General features: G+C 34.5%; 4 protein-coding genes across 8 annotated transcripts; 1 reads left to right on the forward strand and 3 right to left on the reverse strand.

Annotated features, from left to right (window-relative positions):
* Positions 1-214: 214 nt before the first annotated feature.
* Positions 215-4,172, reverse strand: LOC111789141 (DNA-directed RNA polymerase II subunit RPB7-like). Its single transcript, XM_023669834.1, has 7 exons — positions 4,005-4,172; positions 3,347-3,477; positions 2,116-2,281; positions 1,864-1,914; positions 1,268-1,333; positions 1,116-1,184; positions 215-546 (listed from the first exon to the last, which is right to left on the reverse strand). Exons 2-7 carry the CDS (start codon positions 3,460-3,462, stop codon positions 484-486), a joined length of 531 nt encoding a protein of 176 aa, XP_023525602.1. The 5' UTR covers positions 3,463-3,477; positions 4,005-4,172; the 3' UTR covers positions 215-483.
* A 787-nt stretch (positions 4,173-4,959) lies between these two features.
* Positions 4,960-9,330, reverse strand: LOC111809788 (nuclear polyadenylated RNA-binding protein 3-like). 3 transcript variants are annotated; one of them, XM_023696234.1, is made up of 3 exons: positions 8,707-9,330; positions 7,546-7,619; positions 4,960-5,169 (listed from the first exon to the last, which is right to left on the reverse strand). In XM_023696234.1, the coding sequence occupies exons 1-2, from the start codon at positions 9,224-9,226 to the stop codon at positions 7,561-7,563; spliced, it is 579 nt and encodes a 192-aa protein (XP_023552002.1). In that variant the 5' UTR covers positions 9,227-9,330; the 3' UTR covers positions 4,960-5,169; positions 7,546-7,560. The 3 variants fall into 3 exon arrangements, with proteins under 3 accessions (XP_023552002.1, XP_023551995.1, XP_023551987.1); XM_023696227.1 differs by having other exon boundaries at positions 4,960-5,228; XM_023696219.1 differs by lacking the exon at positions 4,960-5,169 and having other exon boundaries at positions 7,405-7,619.
* Positions 9,331-10,559: 1,229 nt separating this feature from the next.
* On the reverse strand, positions 10,560-13,357 carry LOC111807526 (B3 domain-containing transcription factor FUS3-like). 2 transcript variants are annotated; one of them, XM_023693289.1, is made up of 6 exons: positions 13,030-13,357; positions 11,611-11,664; positions 11,416-11,516; positions 11,284-11,330; positions 11,110-11,186; positions 10,560-11,029 (listed from the first exon to the last, which is right to left on the reverse strand). In XM_023693289.1, the coding sequence occupies exons 1-6, from the start codon at positions 13,240-13,242 to the stop codon at positions 10,730-10,732; spliced, it is 792 nt and encodes a 263-aa protein (XP_023549057.1). In that variant the 5' UTR covers positions 13,243-13,357; the 3' UTR covers positions 10,560-10,729. The 2 variants fall into 2 exon arrangements, with proteins under 2 accessions (XP_023549057.1, XP_023549049.1); XM_023693281.1 differs by having other exon boundaries at positions 11,611-11,700.
* Positions 13,358-15,981: 2,624 nt separating this feature from the next.
* Positions 15,982-19,661, forward strand: LOC111790906 (N-alpha-acetyltransferase MAK3-like). Of its 2 annotated transcripts, XM_023672042.1 has the most exons (5): positions 15,982-16,286; positions 16,371-16,491; positions 17,218-17,273; positions 19,098-19,315; positions 19,389-19,661. In XM_023672042.1, the coding sequence occupies exons 1-4, from the start codon at positions 16,083-16,085 to the stop codon at positions 19,305-19,307; spliced, it is 591 nt and encodes a 196-aa protein (XP_023527810.1). In that variant the 5' UTR covers positions 15,982-16,082; the 3' UTR covers positions 19,308-19,315; positions 19,389-19,661. The 2 variants fall into 2 exon arrangements, with proteins under 2 accessions (XP_023527810.1, XP_023527802.1); XM_023672034.1 differs by having other exon boundaries at positions 19,098-19,661.
* The last annotated feature ends 2,778 nt before the right edge of the window (positions 19,662-22,439 follow it).

Genomic DNA, 22,439 nt, shown 5'->3' on the forward strand with positions numbered 1-22,439 from the left:
TTTTTTTTTTTTTTTTTCAAATGTTAACCTATGATCATTTTAAGTATAACTTAATTAAATATTCGATTAAGAAATAAAATATTTAAATAATATTCGTGAGAGATTACAAATATCATTTCCACTTAATATTGAAAATTTAAGAATAACGAGACAAATACAATAACAAAGAGGTCACTAAGATAAATTTCATAAAACAAAACGAATTAAAGTTCTATATCAGTAATTATTCTTTTAATTATACATGATAGCACACAAACATCACAAAGATGCATAAATCTTATATGAATATGTTTATCATTCTAATGTCACCAAACCAAAGTGATTAGCATAAGGATCTGTAGAACTAAATGCACAAACTGAAAACTATATAATAAAATTGGGTAAGGAAATGTATATTATGATATGATAAGGTTAGCCGATGAACAAGAGTAATAGTATACAAACTGGTAGCAAGAATCTCTTGAACAAGATTGCACTTCTTCTTCAAGCCGCTGCAGGATCATTTATTACACCCAAGAAATCATCTTTGATTGTTCCTATACAGAACTGCAAACCAAAGCACCCAACTTAGAATAGAAGAGAACAAAATTTAGATTCGGATATGGAGATATAAAGTTTTGAATATATTCACCACTTTAGAGCATATGCTAAATAGATTGATTATAATAGTAGACACAACTTTTGAACTTTCATATGAAAAGTTAACAATATTCTTCTGGAAGATGCACGTTTCATACATTCTGTCCCCGTCCCGTTTGATAACTGTTTAGTATTTTATTTCTTATTTTAAAAAAACTAATATGTACGTTGTCAAAAAACTTGTATTTGTTTTTAGAATTTGGCTAATAGTTCAAATGTTGAAAATAAGATTAATTTTTAAAAACTAAGAACCCAAAGCTAAATGACTTTCAAATCGGACTTAAAAGATATCAACATATGCACCTACCCCCAAACTATCTCTAAAGGTAGCAAAAGTTTTAAATCATTCAGCTTGCCACTCAGGATTTAAAGAACTTAGGAACATCTCAAGCGCTTGCTACCCAGATAGTGAAAGAATAAGAAGCATAAAATCATATGGAGACATCTACAAACAATAATAAAAAGGAAAGGCATACAATTTCAGTTGCATCCACTCGAGTCCCAATTATCTTTAATCGAACTTCACTGTCCTTCTGAATTTTAACCTACAGGAGGAGAAGAGAGAGTAATTTAGTACAAGGAGCACTAGCCGTTGATGTTATAGAAGGCATGTAAAATAAACATATACCGATCCATCCGAAGTGGTATAGTTTGGCACATCTCCAGATTGGAACTCCATGTCATCTGGAATCAACTGAAACATAAGATGTGATATTAGGTTTACTAATTGAGCACATTTTTGTGTGTTCGTGTGAGTGGGCGGGAGGGGGTAGGAGTCATTTGGTAATGTTGAAACCGACCATGGAGCTAAGTTCATTAAGTATATGGTCTGTGTTTAAATCAGGACAGATTATTGCGTTGATGGCTTGAAAATGAGAAAATTTGTTATAGGATTGCTGAGAATGAGATGCATGTGTATGCATTGCCAAGAGTAAAATTATACAAACATATCTCAGGGATGAACCTGCATGCAAAAGGCCCCCTTAATGATATTTAAGTCAACATGGCACAATTAAGAAGACCCCCCTAAGAAACCTCAGCATCACGGCCATGCTGATCCACCACACACACACACACACACATACCTGGTAAGGATAGATTTCATAATTTCCATGAAATAATTAAAAAAGGTCCAAGCCCCGCAATCCAAGATATTTGGTGGTTTGAAACATCAGAGAGGAAGAAAAAAAAGATAAATGGAATAGTTAATAAATATATACTTACATGATTTGAAACAAAAATCTGAACAGGTCCAGCTTCAGCAAAGAAACCCATCTGCAATAGTTGGAGTTGCAGCCATATTAATACTTATAATTGGAAAAGAAAAAAACAAAACAAACTTTATTTTCTCACTCCATTGAGAGCTCGTATTAGTCTCTTTTCATTCTTCAATGAAAAGTTTCATTTCTTGTATAAAAATAAAAAATTAAAATTAAAAAGAAGAAGACAAAAGAAGGTAGTGTGGCATGTACCAACCTTGTTTACCATAGTAACAACTGCTTCTAAGATTTCTCCCTTGAATGGCCGAAACACTACACATTGGTATTTAACCGGAAAAGTGACAAAACCTGTCCCATCACGAATCAATCCTTTCCCAATATTCTCAATTCCCGTAATCGCCACTACAAAACCATGTCGGCCGCTGTGTCAAAGTACATAAGTTTTTCAATAACAAAATCCCTGTAGTTGCTCACGAGATGAAAGAGGTATCAAACTTTCAAAAGAAATTGCATCCATCCAACTGTTTTTTTCTTTTTAAGTGAGAAACCAAACATTCATTGAAAATAAACAAAAGAATACAAGGAGAATACAAAAAAAAAAACAACCCCAAAGAAGGACAAACTAACCTAATAAGGGGCTTCGATCAAGCTGCTTTTTTTTTCATCAGTTCATGAACTGATATGCATATGCAGCAAAAGGATCAGTCTACTCTCTAAATAGAATTTCATGCTAGCATGCAGCTCGGGAAAAATGCAAGGGAACAAAATTTAAACCACCATCAATTTTGCTCCCTTTATCCCATTAAGGCAATAACAGAATGACTTTAATAATTTTGAGCCTTTGTGCATTATGTTAGAGGAGAATGTCTTCTCCAAGTTTGAACATTCTGGACAGTCAAGTAAGGAGTCAAATTTGAGTTTTTTTCTGCTAAGGTTTCTCTCTGTATTGTTCCCCTAAATTTAAGCCTCTAGGTCCAAGTCTAAGGGCAAATGTGAGAATTAAGCGGCAGGGCAGTAAGGGTAAGAGATTTAGTGAACTTTATTTGGAATCTACCATCAATTATACATAATACAGGCTTCTATAGGATATTCTGTATAGCCTTTGTGAGCAAATCTGGCATTTGGCAGGTATTTTTGTGTAACCAAGTTTTCCTATATGAAAATTTTAGTGTTGGCAACGTTACCAAGTCCAGGAGGCTTTGTAGCAAAAATTTATAAAAGGTTATGGCCTCTTCTATTTGTTACCATCATTAAATCATTGAAAGATGAGAGGTCTTTGCGTTCGTTCATGAAGAGATTGAAGTTATTGGGATATTTGAGCCGTTCATTTGAGTCGTTCAGGCATACAACACCACCCTAGGACCTAACAACCCAATATCAAATCTAAAGCTCTGCATTTTGTCTTAGGCTTTTTACTACAAGAGTTCAAAAAGAAAAGAATATCAGCAGTAATTTTCATCAAACAAAAGGGAGGGAAGTTAACAAACCTACAAGTGCCCTCGACATCTTTCATGAGTTTCGTTACCAAATTCTCACGGAGGTTTCGGCCAAAATGCCGTGGATGCAGCTGCATATTCCTCTCCAAAACTATGTGGAAGAACATAGTGGCTCCCTTTACCTGAAGAAAAACCCATTTGAGCTCATTGATGAATGCAACTTTTAGAGCGAAAGAAAAGTTCACTTGAAAAATATAGTAAGGTAAGGTATATACTCGAGAATAACAAGGAGAAGTTAAAGAAACGACTAGCCAGATGTGCATAATAACGGCAAAAGGGAATAGCAGACTGGTGTAGTGTTTCATCAAGCCAATTACAGAAAACATAAACTGCTCTTATTTCCAATAAATTCAAAGAAAGATTCGAGGAGAGAACTTAAATCTACACTATATACAAAGTGGCTGAAAAGGAGAATTTCTAGAACCCTTGGATGTGTCTATTTTTACCCTAAACATTTTCTCTGACTTCTCAAATCAAGAACACTAAGTAAAAAGCACAACAATGGAATTACATTTATGTTCAGTGAATTTGAAGCACCATTAGCGATCGATCAATCAAAACAACTCCTCCTTCTTTCATTAGACAAGCCCTAATTTGTGTGTTTTCAAGTGAGAAAAAAAAAAGACATAGATGAAGATTAAGAGAATACCAGTAAGAACAAGACAGTAGAGAATCAGTTCAAGCAGGTATGTTAGACGCGGCGGCGGCAAAAGCGGAAGAAAGACAGCAATGGGCTGTTGAAAGGGAGGAGAAGACAGCGAGAAGAAGAAGAAGACCGTGGAAGACTGAGCGGAAGTTGCTTATTTGTTTTAATTTTAGAAAAATACTTCTTTTAAAACTTATTAAACAACACAAACCTATTATTGCAAAAATAAATAAATAAATAAAAATAAACTTCAAAATATCAAAAAGGCATTTTCCTTTATTTTATTTTACAAAGGGTTTTTTTAAACAATAAAATGGGTTATTATTTATATCAGAAAATTAGTCCGTTCTTTTAAAATTATTTTATCATTCCCCGAAATTACCCGATTCTTTCAAAATTACTCCACCGTTCATCTTAAGTCATTAATCTGCATTTAAATTAAGTTTTATGTATCAATTTTTTTAAAAAAAAAAATTACTTCACTATTCACCCTAAGTCATCGTTAAAAAATTATCCTGCTATTCATCCTAAGTCATCGTTAGAAAGGTACCCTATTCTTTTAAAATTACTCCACCGCTCACCTTGAATTATCGTTACAAAATTAAAATAGATGGTATCCAAATTGAATTTTATGTCTTAATTCTTTCAATTCATTTTCTAACAAAGAAGCAAAGTCACCTAAAGGACTATATTGAAATGTTTTGTCGTAAGAAACCCACATAAATCGTTTTACAATAACATATATAGTTGGATATTACTTACTAACCAACAGTTAAAATACCAACACTACTCAAGAAGAGATACACAAGTCATTTCCAAAGAAAACGTGAGTTAAATATCACTTATTAACCAGCATCCAAATTTCATTTTCTGAACTATAAACCGAGTAAAAAAGGTTATTTGTTGTATTGGTTTATGAATTTTTCTAGAAAATAAAAAACGATATTTATACTTGTAATAAAATGACTTTGGTCAAAAGAGTATTTCTATTAATTTAGCCAAATTTCATTCCTCTCATTTTCATGGAGGACTACAATGCTGGTTCGCGAGTTGATTTAGTCACCGTAATCTGTCGTTTTACATGGGGGGCCATCATTTGGAGTTAGTTGTTTGGAGCCTGACGTCGTGGTGATAGACAAAAGTCGTCGTCGTCGTCGCCGCCGCAAGCCTCCACAGCCAAAGGGAACACCATCACCAAAGAAGAAAGAAGAATATGAGGGCGTAGGACTACAGTTTCCAGGAAGGGAAGCATGAGATACAAACTTATGGTTCATATTTAGAATAAAAAGAAGAAAGAAGAGGATTGAAAAGGAAAGAAATTAAAAGAAACTGTTCATATCAATCAATGCAGAGAATAGATTCCTGCACACAGGTTGAGAACTGCACACACAAACAAAAACAAAAACAAAATATGCATCCAAACTGAAACCAGAGTTTACTCCATCCCCAATTCCCATTGCCACATCCATATAATAATATAATTCCAGGAAGATTCTTGACCAACCACAAAGTCATACATCATGCCTTCTTTGCCTATAATCATCACTACACACTTGCAAATAGTTCTTAGAAGAGTACTTGGGAGCTTAATTTTACAGCAATCAAATGGTTGGAAGATTATCAAAGATGATGGAATGTGTCTTCGGCAGTTCTCCAGAATTCCCAAGTATCGAACTACATAGTTCTTGTAACAACCCAAACCCAAACCCACCGCTAGCAGATATTGTCCGCTTCCCCTCAAGATTTTTCAAACGCGTTAGATAAGGAGACCTTTCTACATTCTTATAAAAAATGTTTCATTCTCCTCTCCAACCAACCAAAGTAGAATCTCACCGTTCTATTCTACTGCCCTTTCCTAGATCACACTGTCTTCAAACAACTTCTTGTGTCACCGAGATATTCTACCAACACCTGGGGTGAATCCATGTCAGGGAAAGTAAATAACTTTCTCATCCTCTCTCACCTCTCATAACAACCCAGCCAAACTAGTTTGAAAAAATTAGTCAGAAGTAAACCACAGACTTTCTTTTTCTCTCTTTTTGCCATGATGACACAGTTGGATGTCACTCAACGTTTCATCGGAGTTTTATGCCTCAATTCTTTCAAAATCACTCCACCGCTACTTGGGAAGGGATAGCATAGGTTGCTTTCAAAGGGGTGGGGTGGCTGTTGAAGACTGAAGCCACCTTAAACACTACTACTTCGAAAATTTTTGTCAGAAGAAATCCACACAAAGATTATCCAAAAGTTAGATATGACTTCTAGCTACCCTCCAAATTAAGTTCCCATGTCTGAATTAACTACCCCTACCCCTACCCCTACCCCACCGCTCCTTAGGTGGGGTAGCATAATTTCTGTCTACAAGAGAAGGGGGAGTGTCTCTCAAAGGACTAAGCCACTTACCAAGTGACAACTTCTAGGACTAAAAAGTTTGGAGTAGCTAGCTTAATAGAGTTGTGAATTTTGTGCCTATTCTTATCTCCCCCATGGTTCAGATTTTGATTCTATCCACAGCTGAAGAAGCTTTGTGATCTCCCCCATTCCACCCTCCCCCCTTGGATTTTGGACTTAGTAGAAGATCCTCCTCCTCTAATCTTTGGCACATGTCCTACACCACCAGTTCATTGTTTTTTCCAATGAGAACCGGTACATTGTTTCTTAATCTCCACCCCCTACACCCATACCCTCTCAGCATATTGTGCATATCATACATGTCCATATGCTACAAAAAATGAGACAGAGAGACAGAGAGAGAGTTCTATCAAATCAGTTACACATGAGCATGAGGAAAAATAAAATTATACCAGCACCCTTATAACATACCACGGATAAAGATTTCCTAGATAAACAAGTTCGATAGAACCAAGAATGACAGTAGCAAAAACCAATGATGAAGACTCATATAGTCACATATATCGTCAAACGCACTAATAAGTAGCAAATAACAACAATCAACATGAGCCCATCACTAACTTCTCCTGCAACAGAGATAATTTGACAAACAGAAAGAAAGAAAATAAATGTAAAAAAAACAATGCTTTCATTGAACAGGATTTCTCCCTAACAGATTAGCAAGTTATTGTCATCAAGTGAGTCTTTTCCCAGGAAAATTTTCACTCCAAGAGGCATTTGCATGATTACAATCTATGAGAGGAGAAGATCTGCAGCCCAATGTTTTACTGTTCTCAAGGTTTCTTCTTAGTGGCAGGCTCTACTGCAATAGTGCTTGAATCCCAAAAACTTCTCAATGAGCAAGAATTATATGTTCTTCTGATATCCACTAATTTAGCTTAAGTGAGTAAAATTTTGGCTTTCAATTAAGAGTGATGGGTACAATTCCCCTAGAAAGACTTGATACTCATTGTCCGTTGTTCATAAAAGCATGTTAGGAAAAAAAAAACCCTTAGATGCAAGCAATGCTTCGGATATCAAAGTGGGAAGAAAACATGTAAGCTTAAAAATCAAATTATATGATGAAATTCATTACAATATCAACTCACATCACTTCTACTAACTCCAAGGTTCAATTTCCGAGTTTACTGACCTTCCTCGTCTAGATTCAAGCATCGCTATCGCTGCTATCATCGTTGTCGTTCCCCAGATCCGTAGCAAAATAAACTCCAGGATGAANACCCTCCCCCCTTGGATTTTGGACTTAGTAGAAGATCCTCCTCCTCTAATCTTTGGCACATGTCCTACACCACCAGTTCATTGTTTTTTCCAATGAGAACCGGTACATTGTTTCTTAATCTCCACCCCCTACACCCATACCCTCTCAGCATATTGTGCATATCATACATGTCCATATGCTACAAAAAATGAGACAGAGAGACAGAGAGAGAGTTCTATCAAATCAGTTACACATGAGCATGAGGAAAAATAAAATTATACCAGCACCCTTATAACATACCACGGATAAAGATTTCCTAGATAAACAAGTTCGATAGAACCAAGAATGACAGTAGCAAAAACCAATGATGAAGACTCATATAGTCACATATATCGTCAAACGCACTAATAAGTAGCAAATAACAACAATCAACATGAGCCCATCACTAACTTCTCCTGCAACAGAGATAATTTGACAAACAGAAAGAAAGAAAATAAATGTAAAAAAAACAATGCTTTCATTGAACAGGATTTCTCCCTAACAGATTAGCAAGTTATTGTCATCAAGTGAGTCTTTTCCCAGGAAAATTTTCACTCCAAGAGGCATTTGCATGATTACAATCTATGAGAGGAGAAGATCTGCAGCCCAATGTTTTACTGTTCTCAAGGTTTCTTCTTAGTGGCAGGCTCTACTGCAATAGTGCTTGAATCCCAAAAACTTCTCAATGAGCAAGAATTATATGTTCTTCTGATATCCACTAATTTAGCTTAAGTGAGTAAAATTTTGGCTTTCAATTAAGAGTGATGGGTACAATTCCCCTAGAAAGACTTGATACTCATTGTCCGTTGTTCATAAAAGCATGTTAGGAAAAAAAAAACCCTTAGATGCAAGCAATGCTTCGGATATCAAAGTGGGAAGAAAACATGTAAGCTTAAAAATCAAATTATATGATGAAATTCATTACAATATCAACTCACATCACTTCTACTAACTCCAAGGTTCAATTTCCGAGTTTACTGACCTTCCTCGTCTAGATTCAAGCATCGCTATCGCTGCTATCATCGTTGTCGTTCCCCAGATCCGTAGCAAAATAAACTCCAGGATGAACAGTCCGCCTCCGCGTTCTTGAAGGAAGTATGTTGTCCAAATCGACCTCCGTAAGCGGATCATCCGACAAATCGCTCTCTTCAGAGCCTAACTCACTTCCATCATCGTCGTCGTCGTCGTCTTCCTCCTCCTCAATAAATTTCCCTTTTCCTTTGTCGTCCTTCATGATACCCTTCCCCTTACGATCCTCATCCACTTTCCCACTCAACTTTCCACCATCGTCACTGTCATCTTCCTCCTCATCCTCGTCGCTGTCCACCTCCTCGTAATCCTCATCTTCTGCTTCTCCCACATCCACACAAACTCCACCATCTTTCCCTCCCTCAACCAAAGAATCGCCATCAATCCCTTCACCACTCACACCATTCTTCACAGCATTGCAGGAATCGCCCTCAACCACTTCGAGCTTCTGAATTTTGTTCGAACGCTCCTGTTTCTCTTCAGAGCAGGGATCAACTTTGCGCTTCACATCAAATACAGGCTCCTCTGTGTTAGTAGTTTCCGCCATTAACGTGGCGCAGAACCCACCTTGAAAGCTTCGAGCCCTAATTTCAGAGTAAAATCAACGAAAACGAATTAGGGTTTTCAATAGAACTGTAGAATCAAGGATTTCGATTAACTTCACAATTCCCAGTTCCAAGCTGTTCCGAAGCTTCGAAGCGGTAAAAAAAAAAAAAAAAAATTACCCTCAGTGAAAAATTAGAATTTAACCCAAAAGTAAAAAAAAATTAATAATTAGGTTAAATAATGTAGGAGAGCCGTGCATGAGCTCCATTTGGAAGCCATACTGCCAAGACTGTGCAGGTGTGTCGAGCTGTCAGGCAGAAAAAATCAAGGGAAAAACTAAACAGGTAAGAAACCTAATATAGAATATTGTCCTAATACACCGTCCTCCTCAATCACGTTATATTATTTGCCTTTGACTTTTATGTTATCGGGTGCCTATCACTTGTGCTGCTTTCGTGTCTTCTATTTGTAGTATGATCGTGACATTTTTTATAAGGGTGTGAAAACTTCTCAAAGCAAAACGCGTTTTAAAATTTTTTATGGAAAACTTGAAAATAGAAGCTTAAAGAGAACAATATATGTCAGTGGTGGACTTGGAGTGTTACAGTTGGTACTAAAGCTAGACACCGAACGATGTGCTAGCGAGAAGGCTGAGTCCCGAAAGAGGGTGAACACGAGGATGTTGGGCCCCGAAAGGGAGTAGATTGGGGGATCCTTTCGAAAGAGGTGGATTGTAAGATTCTACTTTAGGTAGGGAAGAGAACGAAGATGTAAGACCCCAAAGGAGTGGATTGTGACTCGTTTTAAAGGGGTAAAAAATATAATTATTATAGAATTAAATAAAATAATAATAATAACTTAAAAAAAAAAGTTGGGTTACTTTAAACTTTTATTATTAGTTTAATTGCAGGTTGATATTTACATGGTCGGGTCAACCCGACCAATAAAAATACAGAGTTATAACCCAACCCAACTCTACTTAAAAAAAATAAAAAATATTTGTGTTTATAATTAATATTAGTGTTGCGTTCTGACTTGTAAATATTTTATATTTGAAACTTATGAGATTTCAGTTATTAATGTAAGTTGATATGTAGATTTTTTAAAATAATTAAAAAAAATGAATAGCTTAACAACCGAACTAAACTCAACCAAAAAATAGAGGGTTGAGTTTGGTTAGGTTAGATTGTGAACTCTATACGAGTTGCTCGAGTAACCAACCAAAAAAAATTAAAACTCAACCGCAACTCATATACATTCTTAATTATGGCTGATTGAAGCAGCACGGGTAAGACGGGTAAGACGGGTAAGACGGTAGAAAACACAAGGCAACGACTTTGAAAGCTTGGCATTCTTTTATTATACAAACTTGCATGGTCACATTTTAGCACCAAAATAATTAAGTTCAAACCTTTCTCCTCCTCCAAAGGTTTTTCTAGCTAAATATTTGATCATATTGTGGAACCATGCACCAGCTTCTTTACTATTATTGTAGCTATGTCTCTTAGTAGAAGTCATCGAGCGACAAGTTCTCGACTGATCCAAAGCCTTCGATACCTCCCATTCTCGAGTAGTTGGTCATTGAGCTACTCATAAAGTCAAACGACGAATCGTTATCGAAAGCTGAGCTAGTGTCGTAGATGAACGATGACACGGGATCGTCCATAGTTGAACTAGGCACGTACATAGAGTTAGCAGCTTTGCTAGCATTGAAGTCTTGAAACACAATATCGCCATTCATAACGCAACTATTTGCTATGTCGGAATATATTTCTGGATCGGACGCCTTTTTTGCTTGAATGACCTATAAAATTAATTAGAGATTAAACAAATACTAAGTGTTACGAAGATTATCGTATTGGAAACAAAACGAAGCTAGCTTACGTAGCTATGATCTTCAAAATCTTGGTAAACCAAGATGAAATCTCCTAGTTGTATGCCATGGGCGTTGACGAAGTCCCCTGCAACAACTCGATGTCAAAATTACGATATCTATGTTAGATCATAACGTGAACACAAACTAAGCCTTGTTTGGTAACGATTTTGAAGAGAGCTTACCCGTGTTTTCAAGTACGTACATTCTACTATTGTTATTCGGCCAAAACCTGCAAAATCCAACGATTTTAAAAACATAACTATACATACAAAACCGAACCGAACGGAAAAAAACCGAACCGAACCAAACCAAACCTATATTTAAAGTTCCAAACATGGACTCCATCCAAGTCATCCATGGTGATGATGATTCCTTCTTTAGACTCCAAAGTAGGGAGGTGAGTTTCAGCAGCTTTCTGAGAAATAATTTGTGTTAATTAGTTATTAATTAAGTAATTAATTAATTAATTAATTAATTAAAAAGCATATTATAATTTTGTTCATCAACACCTTTGGGAGTATCATTCTCCTGAGAGAGCTAACATCACTGTTCTTCAGCTCCTTCTGAAAAAGAAACTTCAGCCTTCTTGGATCAATTACCTGTTCATTCAATTTACAAAATAATAATAATAATAATAATAATAATAAAACAATTTTTTTTTTTAATCACAACTAATCAAAACCGGACCGAACCGAACTGAAAATCCAATGCTAAACCCGAAAAATCCTTTGTTTTAAAACTTGACAAATATATCAAAATCGAACCGAAATAAAGAACCCCGACCTGAGACCCGAAACCCTAAATCCTAAAAAACCCTTAGTTACAAAATTTAGAACTATATCAAAATCGAACCGAAATGAAGAATCCCAACTCGAAACCCTAAATCCTAAAAAAACACTTAGTTTCAAAACTCATAACTATATCAAAATCGAACCGAAATGAAGAAACCCTAAATCCTAAAAAAGACCCAAAACCCTAAACTCGGAAAAACCGTTTGTTTCAAAATTCAACAACTATATCAAAATCGAACCAAAACGAAGAATCCCAACTCGAAACCCTAAGCGCTAAAAAACTCTTAGTTTCGAAACTCAAAAGCTACATCAAAACTAAACCGAATCGAATCGAAGAATCCCGACCGTGATCTCCAAACACATTATGAAAAAAAGAGTTCAAAAACACCAATGACACGGACCCCGACACGACCACCTAAAAATCCAACATTAGGATCGAAAACATAACATCAAAGAAGAAAAAAAAAAGTACAAGAATGATATCGTGTTTGATGAACCAAAANTTACGATTTAAATATAATTAAGTATCTATTTTAGATATAGTTATCGTCTCTAGATATTGTAAATTAAGCTTAGGGATGAAAATTTGTATTAGATAAAATACATATTTTATATAATTAATATTGGATCATATGATAATGGGAAAAAACCATTGTAAATAAATAAAAAAAAAACAAAAAAAAAAAACAAATATAAATAAATATTTGGATTTTAGTAATAATCAATTTGTACCTAAACATATACATGGTAATCCTCCTTTGATTCGCTTACCTTTTGCTCGTTTTCATAAACTACTTTATTTAGGGTTGCCTTACAAATTCTTAACCCTTAAGTAATTCACCTCCTTCTTCCACTTTAATTACCAAATTACCCTAACAAATGCATTTCTTTTATTTTCTTTTATTTTATTAATATGTTCTTGCACCATTGCACCAATCCATGCGCCTGCTTCTAACTCCCTCTTGTATATTTGGATTATTTTTAGTGGCTCAAACATATTAATAAAATATTTTACTCATATTTTATATAATTTTTAAATACTTATATGACGGGAAGTTCATAGTTTTTTTTTTTTTTTTTTTTTTTTTTTTTTTTTTTTTTTTTTTTTTNAGAGTAAAAGAAGTAGAAGAAGAGTACCCGAGGGGGAGGGAGGTGGGCGGAAGAAGAAGAAGGAGGAAAGGAGAAGTGAAGATTAGAAGAAGAGCGGCGCTGGCGGGCCATCCTCTTCTTGCGGTGGACTCCACCGCCGCCGAAGCCGGGAACCGCGGCGGCGAGATCGGGGGAAGCGGCGGCGAGGCGGTGGTTGACGTCTTGGAGTGGGCAGTGATCCTGGTTGATGATGGACATCATGATGAGGAGGAGGAGGAAGAGAGAAAAGGGGCAGTAGATAATGTGCTATTTTTGGCAAGAGAGAAAGGGGAAGTGTGGAAGCTAAGGGAGTGGTGAAATAGAGGAAGGGAATGGTGAGTGGTTAAAAACAACCATAACATAACAATTATATCCGTATCATACCCTCTCCCCTCTCTATCTCCCTACACATCACCATTAAATAAATCTAACCATAGTTAAATATAAACTACTCATTAAATCAAACAACGTGAAACGATTTAAATATTCCTACGTACCACCATTAAATTGAAAGGAAGTTAAGTTAACCAAGGTTAAGTGATGGTTAAATGAGAGGAGTATCTTTCTATAAGTGAGGGGAGGGAGAGAAATGGGTTAACCATGGTTAAGAGAGGGAGGAGAGAGAGAGAGAGAAAAAGGTTAACCATGGTTAAGAGGAGGGAGGAGAGAAGGGTAGTGGCGAGGAAGTGAGAGACGGATGGACGGTGGGGAGGGATGAAAGTTGGGGAGAGGAGGAGGGATACAGGTGGAGGAAAAGTTCTGAGGTTGCATGCAACGACTATACCCCAACCCCCGTTTTTTTTTTTTATTTAACACTCTTCCCTCGCCCTTAATCAATGGCCTTTTGGCGCCTTTCGCTTTGGACTCTCCGTCACCTTTTTTTTTTTTTTTTTTTTTTTTTTTTTTTTTTTTTTTTTTTTTTTTTTTTTTTTTNACATTAAAAATTAAAAAATATCATTGTCAATTATCATTCGTTCTAAAGAAAATATTTTGTTTCGAAAATATATTTTTTTTTTTTTTTGTTATTACTCATAAAAAAAATTACAAAAATACCTTTAAATTTTTTAGGGGTTAATTAAAATTTTTTTTTATGGGTATTTTTATTTATTTTAAATTATTATAATTATTACTTTTATTCTACTAATTATTATTTTATCATAAAATTGCCATATTAGTGATTCATTAATTATTTAATAGAGCCGTTGATTCGTGGACTTAATGAAACAGTTTCTTAAATTTGGGGACTTGGATTATACGATTTTTAAATTTTGGAATAAAAAAAATTATTTTAATATTATAAAAAAAAATTAAGTTTAAATATTATTTTTAGTTCTTATTATCTTATTTCCATTCTTATACTTTTTTTTTTAATTTTATTTATTTTAGAACTAAATTTTAATAATATCTTTTAATTTTCAAAAATTTAGGTAATACCTTAAACTTTACAAAAGTATATATATATATATATATATATATAAAACGATAGACTTGGGTAGAATAAAAAATAATGTTAATATCCTTAAAATTAAAAAAAAAAAAATTGAAGATAGTTTATGAAGTTCAAATAGACGGATTCTATTCATAGATGGATGACAATAATTTTTTATTTCATAAAAATGTGTTAATATTACCATTAAAATTTTATGGGTATTTTTTTTTTTTTTATACTAGCAAATCTTTTAAAAGTTTAAATATATTCTTTTAAATAAGGTCAAATTAGCTTTTCAAATACGAGTATACCGTTTATGATCTAACTCCTAGTTTCTTGATTAAATTATATATATATATCGACTACAAATTATCATATCTTGTTGAGGTAAACGTGTCATCGTAATTGCCAGATTATGACATTGTACAAGAAATAATTATCGGGCGAATTTCTAGTATATTTTATATAATTGATATATTTCAAATCATGTATATAAGACGGGTAGAATGTGCCAAGATGAACTTTACTCGTTCAAAATATGATAACGTGCTTTTTTTTGTATGAGGACAAAGTCAGCTTTGGGCATGACAAGAGTGTCAGACAAGTTTGTTAGCATGTAATGCCTTAGCGTAAGAAGGGATGCATTGCGCACTGTGGACCCATCTACCTAGCTAGTGACAAAAAATAAGACCAACACAATAGGTGTCTTTATGGGACGAACGTGTTCGAGATTGAGTTAAGGATCATTGTCTTCCAGGTTGGGGCCGACGCTATGTGTCACAATCGCACTTTTGATGCCAGCGGACTTGCGATTATGCGACACTTACTTTCCAACGACAAGTGAGCTAAGCCAATTCGTTCTTGCGTCGCCTACGGCTAGGCGACGTATGCTCGAGCCTCTGTCCTCGGTTTTAAGAGAAGGTTTTAGAAAACGAGGGCAGAGAGAGATTTTTGAAAGAGACGTTATATAAGCAAGCAAGAGAGAAATAACAACGGCTCACAATATATAACCTTGAGTAGGGAGAAGTTGACAATTAGTCGTATCCCCCTATAATACATTTGGAGGCATTTCATGTCTGATAGACTTAGACATGATATTTCTGAAACGTCATACTTCCTAGAAATACAGAAGTAAAATACTAGAATATGAAAAGACATAAAGGGTTGGGCTTGTCATGGGCATGCGGCCATGGGCAACACGCTTTGGACGAGCATGACCGTGACACTATGCAGACGGATCGTGAGCTTGAATTTCCTCTCACAGACTATGCTATACCCGTATATGGCTAGTTGAGTTAGATAAGCTTTATTTATTTTAAATATGAGAACTAATCTTCGATGTTGGAGACAAGTGCATACTCGAGTTTTTATTAAAAAATTTAAATATTTATTTTTTAATCAATTTCTTTTAAGAATAAATTTGATTGAGTAATTACTTGAATTAACCAAATTTATTTGGGGTAAAAATTTCGGGGTAATTTTAATAATTTAAATAAATAAAGATTTTCAGGGATTCAAAGGGTTCAATCTTTTTCTGGTATTTGAGTTTAATTCTCTAGTACTGATTAATTTATCCAAAATTCCGCGGCATACCTTCAGGCGACGCGGCGGTCTCCGGCGAGAAGAACAGAGAATGGAAGCGAAGGTGGACGGCGTTGTAGAAGAGGGAGAAACGAGGAAAGTTGAATTTGAAGCATCGGAGATAGAGTACGTAAGCTATGGCGGTGAGCATCACTTGCCTCTTATCATGAATCTCGTCGATCAAGAACTCAGCGAACCCTACTCCATATTCACCTATCGTTACTTCGTATATCTCTGGCCTCAACTATCATTCCTGGTATTAATCTCGCTTTTGTGTCAAATCTCTGACTAATTAGATCATGATCGTTGCCATTCTCTTTAATTTTTGTTGTTTCTTCAGGCCTTCCATCGAGGAAAATGTGTCGGGACGGTGGTTTGTAAGATGGGAGAGCATCGGGGCACTTTCAGAGGGTACATTGCCATGTTGGTGGTCATCAAGCCTTATAGAGGCAAAGGCATTGGTAAATTTTTCCTTGCTTTTCTTGTTTATGTGAAGTGATTGTTATTTATCCGTGTTTGATAATGGCTCATTTACTCTAATGCGTGATCATTGAAATTTTCGGTTCTAGTTGCTCGTAGCTGTTTGAGTTATCCTATCTGGAAGCTTTCAATAGTTTTCCATGTAAATTGGAGCTGTAATTTCTTCGGAAGATTCATTTGTATAATTTACTTGGATTTCTATGTTCTTACAATATAATCACATATTAGAATAGTTTCTACTCAATTCTCTTTGACAAGAATGCCTGCTTACTCAAGATCATGATCCCAATTTTCTCTTCCTAACAGTTGATTATGTTGGATGATGAAAGTCCGGCATCGGCTAATTTAGGGAATATCATGGGTTTATAATCAAGGAATACTCTCTCCATTGGTCTGAGGCCTTTTGGGGGAGCCCAAAGCAAGGCCATGAGAGCTTATGCTCAAAGTGGACAATATCGTATCTTGAGGTCTTTTGGGGAAGCCCAAAGGAAGGCCATGAGAGTTTATGCTCAAAGTGGACAATATCGTACCATTGTGGAGAATTGTGTTCGTCTAACCGATTAGAACATCATTTGTTTATTACCATAACATTGAACCTACTCCATAATGATTTTCCATTTTAAATTTGGTTTTAAGACACATTATTTTTGTTATAAACCTATTAGAGTTCAAGATCTTCATTATCAATTCTTTTGTCTGTATTGTAGCTACCGAGCTTGTCACGAGATCAATAAGAGTCATGATGGAATCAGGTTGTGATGAGGTATGTTAGCATCAAATATGGTATTCCCTCTATATTATATATGCCAATATTTATGTTCCTTTATTGATTCATTAAAGGAGTCAAAGCAACTAACTTGTGAGTTCCCTTCCCGATATGATAGAGATTGATTTCTAACATTTTTAATTGAATCACTGAACTGCAAGTTAATAGGCCGCATCAGCTTTGTTCCCTTGTAAAGAAAAATGCAGCTCGAGCATGCATCTCTGATATTATACTTGCTATGTCATTTCCTTTAAATCCCAAGTGGTCTTTTCACCACAAATTCTCTTTCAATCCCGTACTCCTATTTGGTACTACTTGGTAAATTGGATTTGGAGACATCCGCTTTTATCGAGCTCTGTTTTGATCCATGCGAGTGCCTTCCATTAGACAATTAGAAAGAAAATTAGCTTAACTCCACCATGTGATATTATGTCATAACTTTACTGAAGATAATTACAACTACAGGTCAATCATTCAATGTAGAAATTTTAATTGATGATATATTTAGTGATCTAACCTCATATATCTCTCTATTAAGTTGACTGTTGTTTTCTTACATTGGAGAAAATGGAATATTTAAAAAGGATTGAAACGTAACAATTTAAAGTATTGATGTGTTTACTTAAACGAACCCAAAGGTTGGGTAGTAATGACCTTTAATTTAGATAAGAAAAAAAAGGAAACTTTGAAGCCCCTTGGAGATAGCTAACAGATACCGAGTATTTTTCCGAGCGTCCTAACTATAAAATAAATTAAGTTGTAGTGAAAGTTTGATCATGATTTGGTGAACTAGAGAAGTCAAAAAGGTTTTGGGTGTTAATATGGCACATAGTTATTAAATTAGAAGAGAATTCATTTCCTCTCCTTACTATCTTAGGTTTGAGGTGTGCAAGAATGATGGGGAACATGTTTACTTTTGAGATCACAGGTTTAGGGTTTGGGGGCTACCTATCTTAGATATTAATATTATAGCAAGTATCTCAATTCCAATGTTGTAGAGCTAGGCAACAAACTTACAGGATTTGTTGATTAGATGACTTGTGCTCAACTTGTTTTGAACACTTTCAGTTTAAAAGAAAAGGAGCATTCTCAAGTTTGGAAGTCTAATAGTTTTGAATGTGGCTCAAATTTACTAGGTTGAATAATCTTTGGGAGTTATCCTGAATGGATGGTATAGATGTAGCTGAACCTGATCTGAATTTGAGATGAATGGCTTATGTTGAATTTTCCTGCCGTAATACCGTCTTGAGTAGCACATTTATTATTATTATTTTTTACATGATTTGACAATTTGAACCAAATTGTAACAACCCAAGCCCACCGCTAGCTGTTATTGTCCTCTCTGGGCTTTCCCTCAAGGTTTTAAAATGCGTATGTTAGGGAGAGATCTCCACACCTTTATAAAAAAATGCTTCATTCTCCTTCCCAACTGATGTGGGATCTCACACAAATCATTTCTTATTTAGTTTAATTCCATACAATAGCGTGGCTACCATTTTCTTACTCATGTTTTGTATTGTTTGAGTAGATGGTTAATGCAATTATTATGCAGTCACCCTTTCAAAAGAAATCAAATATCTTTTAGAAAAACGTGGTTAAGCCTCCTTTTAAGGATGTTGTCAGACTCTTTTCATGCTGGCCTTCTCATTTTATCCAAGTCTGCAGCCACTCTTTTATTCGCTTTGCCTATTGGAATTGTTTTCTATAATTTTTTCGACCTCGAGGGAGAGGATCGCTCGTTTCCTCTTCTTTATGAGCTTTGTTTTGTGCAATGTGACATGCTAACTTACAACTTACCATCTGATACTGTCTTGACTGAAGGTCACACTAGAAGCTGAAGTTACAAACAAAGGAGCACTTGCACTATATGGTCGTCTGGGGTTTATAAGGGCAAAACGACTCTTTCATTATTACTTGAATGGAGTTGATGCATTCCGTCTAAAGTTACTATTTCCACACATGGAGTCACACCCATCCTTGAGTTTGATGGCTAACGGAGACGATAATCGACGGGAAGGCGACAGTTTATAGCACAAATGGTACGATATCCCATCTATTTTTGAAGCTAAGCAATTTATGCTGAACACTATTCACCCTTTTTTCCTTCTATAGTTACTTTGTCCGCCAGCCATGTGATGTTGTGCATTAAACCCGACCCGAATGGTTCGTCTGATATCTCTTTGATGTTGTCCTTAGTAATTAGAAGTGGACAGAGCTTTATACAGTTGTTTATGCTGTAAATTTAGCCATCTGAGTTCTCCCTTTACGGCGTTGTAAACTTGTAATGGAATGAGAAACAGTTTTGATTATTTTGTCTATTTGAGAATGGGGATGAGAGATGGATGAGTTTATTGGAATAAAGGATTTTGATTTCCAGTTGAAACTTCTTAAGAAATTATAGGGTCTAAGCCAAGTTATTGAAGTTCTTATGTTTTTGGCTTTTTAATTTTGAAGGCGGTGGTGATTGGTGCTTTATCCCAAGAGGTTTAACATATTTGATGTGGTTTCTTTGATTTGTAGAAGGTTAAACTGATTGGAGATAAAAATTTGTTTATAAACTTAATTGTTAAGTTGTTTTTTGTGAGAGTTTTTAATGATTTAAGTTGTTGTTATATCACATAAAAGTGACTAGTTTGGAAGAGATTTTTTATGGTATAAATTAAATAGTTACAAATTTGAAAGTTGAGAAATTAAAGCAAAATTGATAGGAAAATGAACTATAACAATAATTAACATATATTCAAAAGTAGGTTTCTTTCTATTCTATTTGATTCAAAATCTTTATAAGAATCCTATTACACTAAGAATGTACATTTTCTATTACAAAAATCCTATTTTTAAATCTATAACAATCCTATTATTAAATGTCTTTTTAAAATGTCAAAATTGTATCAAAATTGGTCTAATCAAGTGTCAAAATATGTACGAGGTAGGTCTAAATTTGGTGTCAAAATGTGATACCGTGTCTGGTGTCAAAATATGTGATGTAGGTAGGTCTAAATTTGGTGTCAAAATGTGACACCGTTTGGTGCCGTGTCTAAATTTGGTGTCAAAATGTGATACCGTGTCTAAATTTAAATTTGGTGTCAAAATCTGATGCCGTGTCAAGATGTGATACCGTGTCTAAATTTAAATTTGGTGTCAAAATCTGATGCCGTGTCTAAATTTAAATTTGGTGTCATGTCTAAATTTAAATTTGGCGTCGTGTCTAAATTTAAATTTGGTGTCTCTAAATTTAGTGTCAAAATGTGAAATTTAGTGTCAAAATGTGATACAGCTGAATTTAAATTTGGTGTCGTGTCTAAACTCTAAATTTGAAATTTAGTGTCAAAATCTGATGCCGTGTCTAAATTTAAATTTGGTGTCAAAATCTGATGTTGTGTCAAAATCTGATGCCGTGTCTAAATTTAAATTTGGTGTCATGTCTAAATTTAAATTTGGTGTCTCTAAATTTAGTGTCAAAATGTGAAATTTATTGTCAAAATGTGATACAGCTGAATTTAAATTTGGTGTCGTGTCTAAACTCTAAATTTGAAATTTAGTGTCAAAATGTGATATAGCTGAATTTAAATTCCGTGTCTAAACTCTAAATTTGGTGTCAAAACCTGGTCTAAATTTGGTGTCACAATGTCTAAATTAATCCAGTGTCTAAATTTGGTGTCAAAATGTTAAGTTAGTGTCTAAATTTGGTGTCAAAATGTGAAGTGTCACAGCGTCTAAATTAAGTGTCAAAATGTTAAGTGTTGTCTAAATTAATCAGTGTCTAAATTTGGTGTCAAAATGTAAAGTGTGTCAAAATTAAAATCGTGTCTAAATTTGGTGTCAAAATCACATTCTATTATCTAAATCTAATCACATACTATTGTCTAAATCACGCGTCTAAATTTGATGTCACCATCACAATCTATTGTCTAAATCTGTTATAATTCGTCACAATCTATTGTCTAAATCTGTTATGAATCATGTCAGTCTAAATTTGGTGTTAAAATCATAATCTATTGTCTAAATTTGTTATAAATGGTCTAAATCTATTATAAATTGTGTCGGTCTAAATTTGGTGTCAAAATTACAATCTGTTGTCTAAATCTATTATAAATTGTGTCAATCTATTATAATTGGTGTATAAAGTTATAAATGTGTCAGAATGAATACAATATCTTTTGTGTCAAAATCAAAATCGGTACACCGTCTAAATTTGGTATCAAAATCAAAAGCTACTTGTAATCCAGTGTCAAGGTGCCAAAATCAAAATCTTATAAATATAAATGTCAAAATTTGTGTCTCTTTTCTGAATAGGACAATTCTAAGTAAACAATTCTATTTTTACGATAGGATTCAAAATCTATACCGTCTCTCATTCTATTTTTATAATAGGTCTCTCTTACTTTGATGGAATCTTATAACAAACTTATCTCTCTTAATAAAATTCTTTATAACAATCCTATTTTTACTATAATTTCTCCTATCTACGTAACAATCCTATTTTTAACTCAAATCTTCTCTTTATAACAGTCTTATTACATGATAATACTGATAGTATTCAAAATCTTTTATTAACAATCCTATTTTTACCATAGGTTTCAAAATATGTACGTCTCTTATAGCGAGCCTACTGTCTATAATAATGCTATTTTTAAAACAGTTTCAATTTTTATGTCTCATCCTAGTGTCTCTATGTTATAATAATGTTATTTTTAAAACACATTTCAATCTGTCTCTTCTGTAATCTTTGTGTGTCTCCCTCCTCTAACAATCCAAGTGTTTTTAAAACATGTTTCAATCTCTATTCTTTCTCATACGTTTTAAGATCGTGTCTCTCTCTTTATAACAACACTATTTGTTGTTGCCGCTACATGCACTTCTTATTTGGACTCAAGAAATATCTTTAAAACTAGAACTACAATATATAAATCTCAAGCAAATTTAAATATACAAATTTATTAAGTAAAACTTAAATGGTGAAAACTATCCGGAATTAATATAGAAGTTAATGCTATTATGACTATTGTGAATGTATAATGGTCTAGAATATCATTTATTATTAATTTTATTTGAGAACAAAGTATTTGAAAATTTTCGAACATTTAGTAAGTGACTCTCTTGTAAGTCATAAATTGCAAACACACGTAGACATGAATCATGACATTCCGTCATATTAGAACC

This window comes from Cucurbita pepo, chromosome LG01, assembly GCF_002806865.2.
Source record: "Cucurbita pepo subsp. pepo cultivar mu-cu-16 chromosome LG01, ASM280686v2, whole genome shotgun sequence".
Taxonomy (NCBI): domain Eukaryota; kingdom Viridiplantae; phylum Streptophyta; class Magnoliopsida; order Cucurbitales; family Cucurbitaceae; genus Cucurbita; species Cucurbita pepo.

Bases quoted from the DNA above. Each gene is read 5' to 3' on its own strand.
- LOC111789141 (XM_023669834.1), bottom strand. From the start codon at position 3,462: ATGTTCTTCCACATAGTTTTGGAGAGGAATATGCAGCTGCATCCACGG. The intron at 2,282-3,346 runs GTTTGTTAACTT...ACTTTGACACAG, and splicing joins GATGTCGAGGGCACTTGTAG to CGGCCGACATGGTTTTGTAG. The intron at 1,334-1,863 runs GTAAGTATATAT...CTTATGTTTCAG, and splicing joins AGATTTTTGTTTCAAATCAT to TTGATTCCAGATGACATGGA.
- LOC111809788 (XM_023696234.1), bottom strand. From the start codon at position 9,226: ATGGCGGAAACTACTAACACAGAGGAGCCTGTATTTGATGTGAAGCGC. The intron at 7,620-8,706 runs TTTATTTTGCTA...TTCATCCTGGAG, and splicing joins GCGGACTGTTCATCCTGGAG to TTTATTTTGCTACGGATCTG.
- LOC111807526 (XM_023693281.1), bottom strand. From the start codon at position 13,242: ATGATGTCCATCATCAACCAGGATCACTGCCCACTCCAAGACGTCAAC. The intron at 11,701-13,029 runs GTACTCTTCTTC...TTGAATGAACAG, and splicing joins CCCACCTCCCTCCCCCTCGG to GTAATTGATCCAAGAAGGCT. The intron at 11,517-11,610 runs GTGTTGATGAAC...ATTATTTCTCAG, and splicing joins GGAGAATGATACTCCCAAAG to AAAGCTGCTGAAACTCACCT.
- LOC111790906 (XM_023672034.1), top strand. From the start codon at position 16,083: ATGGAAGCGAAGGTGGACGGCGTTGTAGAAGAGGGAGAAACGAGGAAA. The intron at 16,287-16,370 runs GTATTAATCTCG...TTGTTTCTTCAG, and splicing joins GGCCTCAACTATCATTCCTG to GCCTTCCATCGAGGAAAATG. The intron at 16,492-17,217 runs GTAAATTTTTCC...TCTGTATTGTAG, and splicing joins TTATAGAGGCAAAGGCATTG to CTACCGAGCTTGTCACGAGA.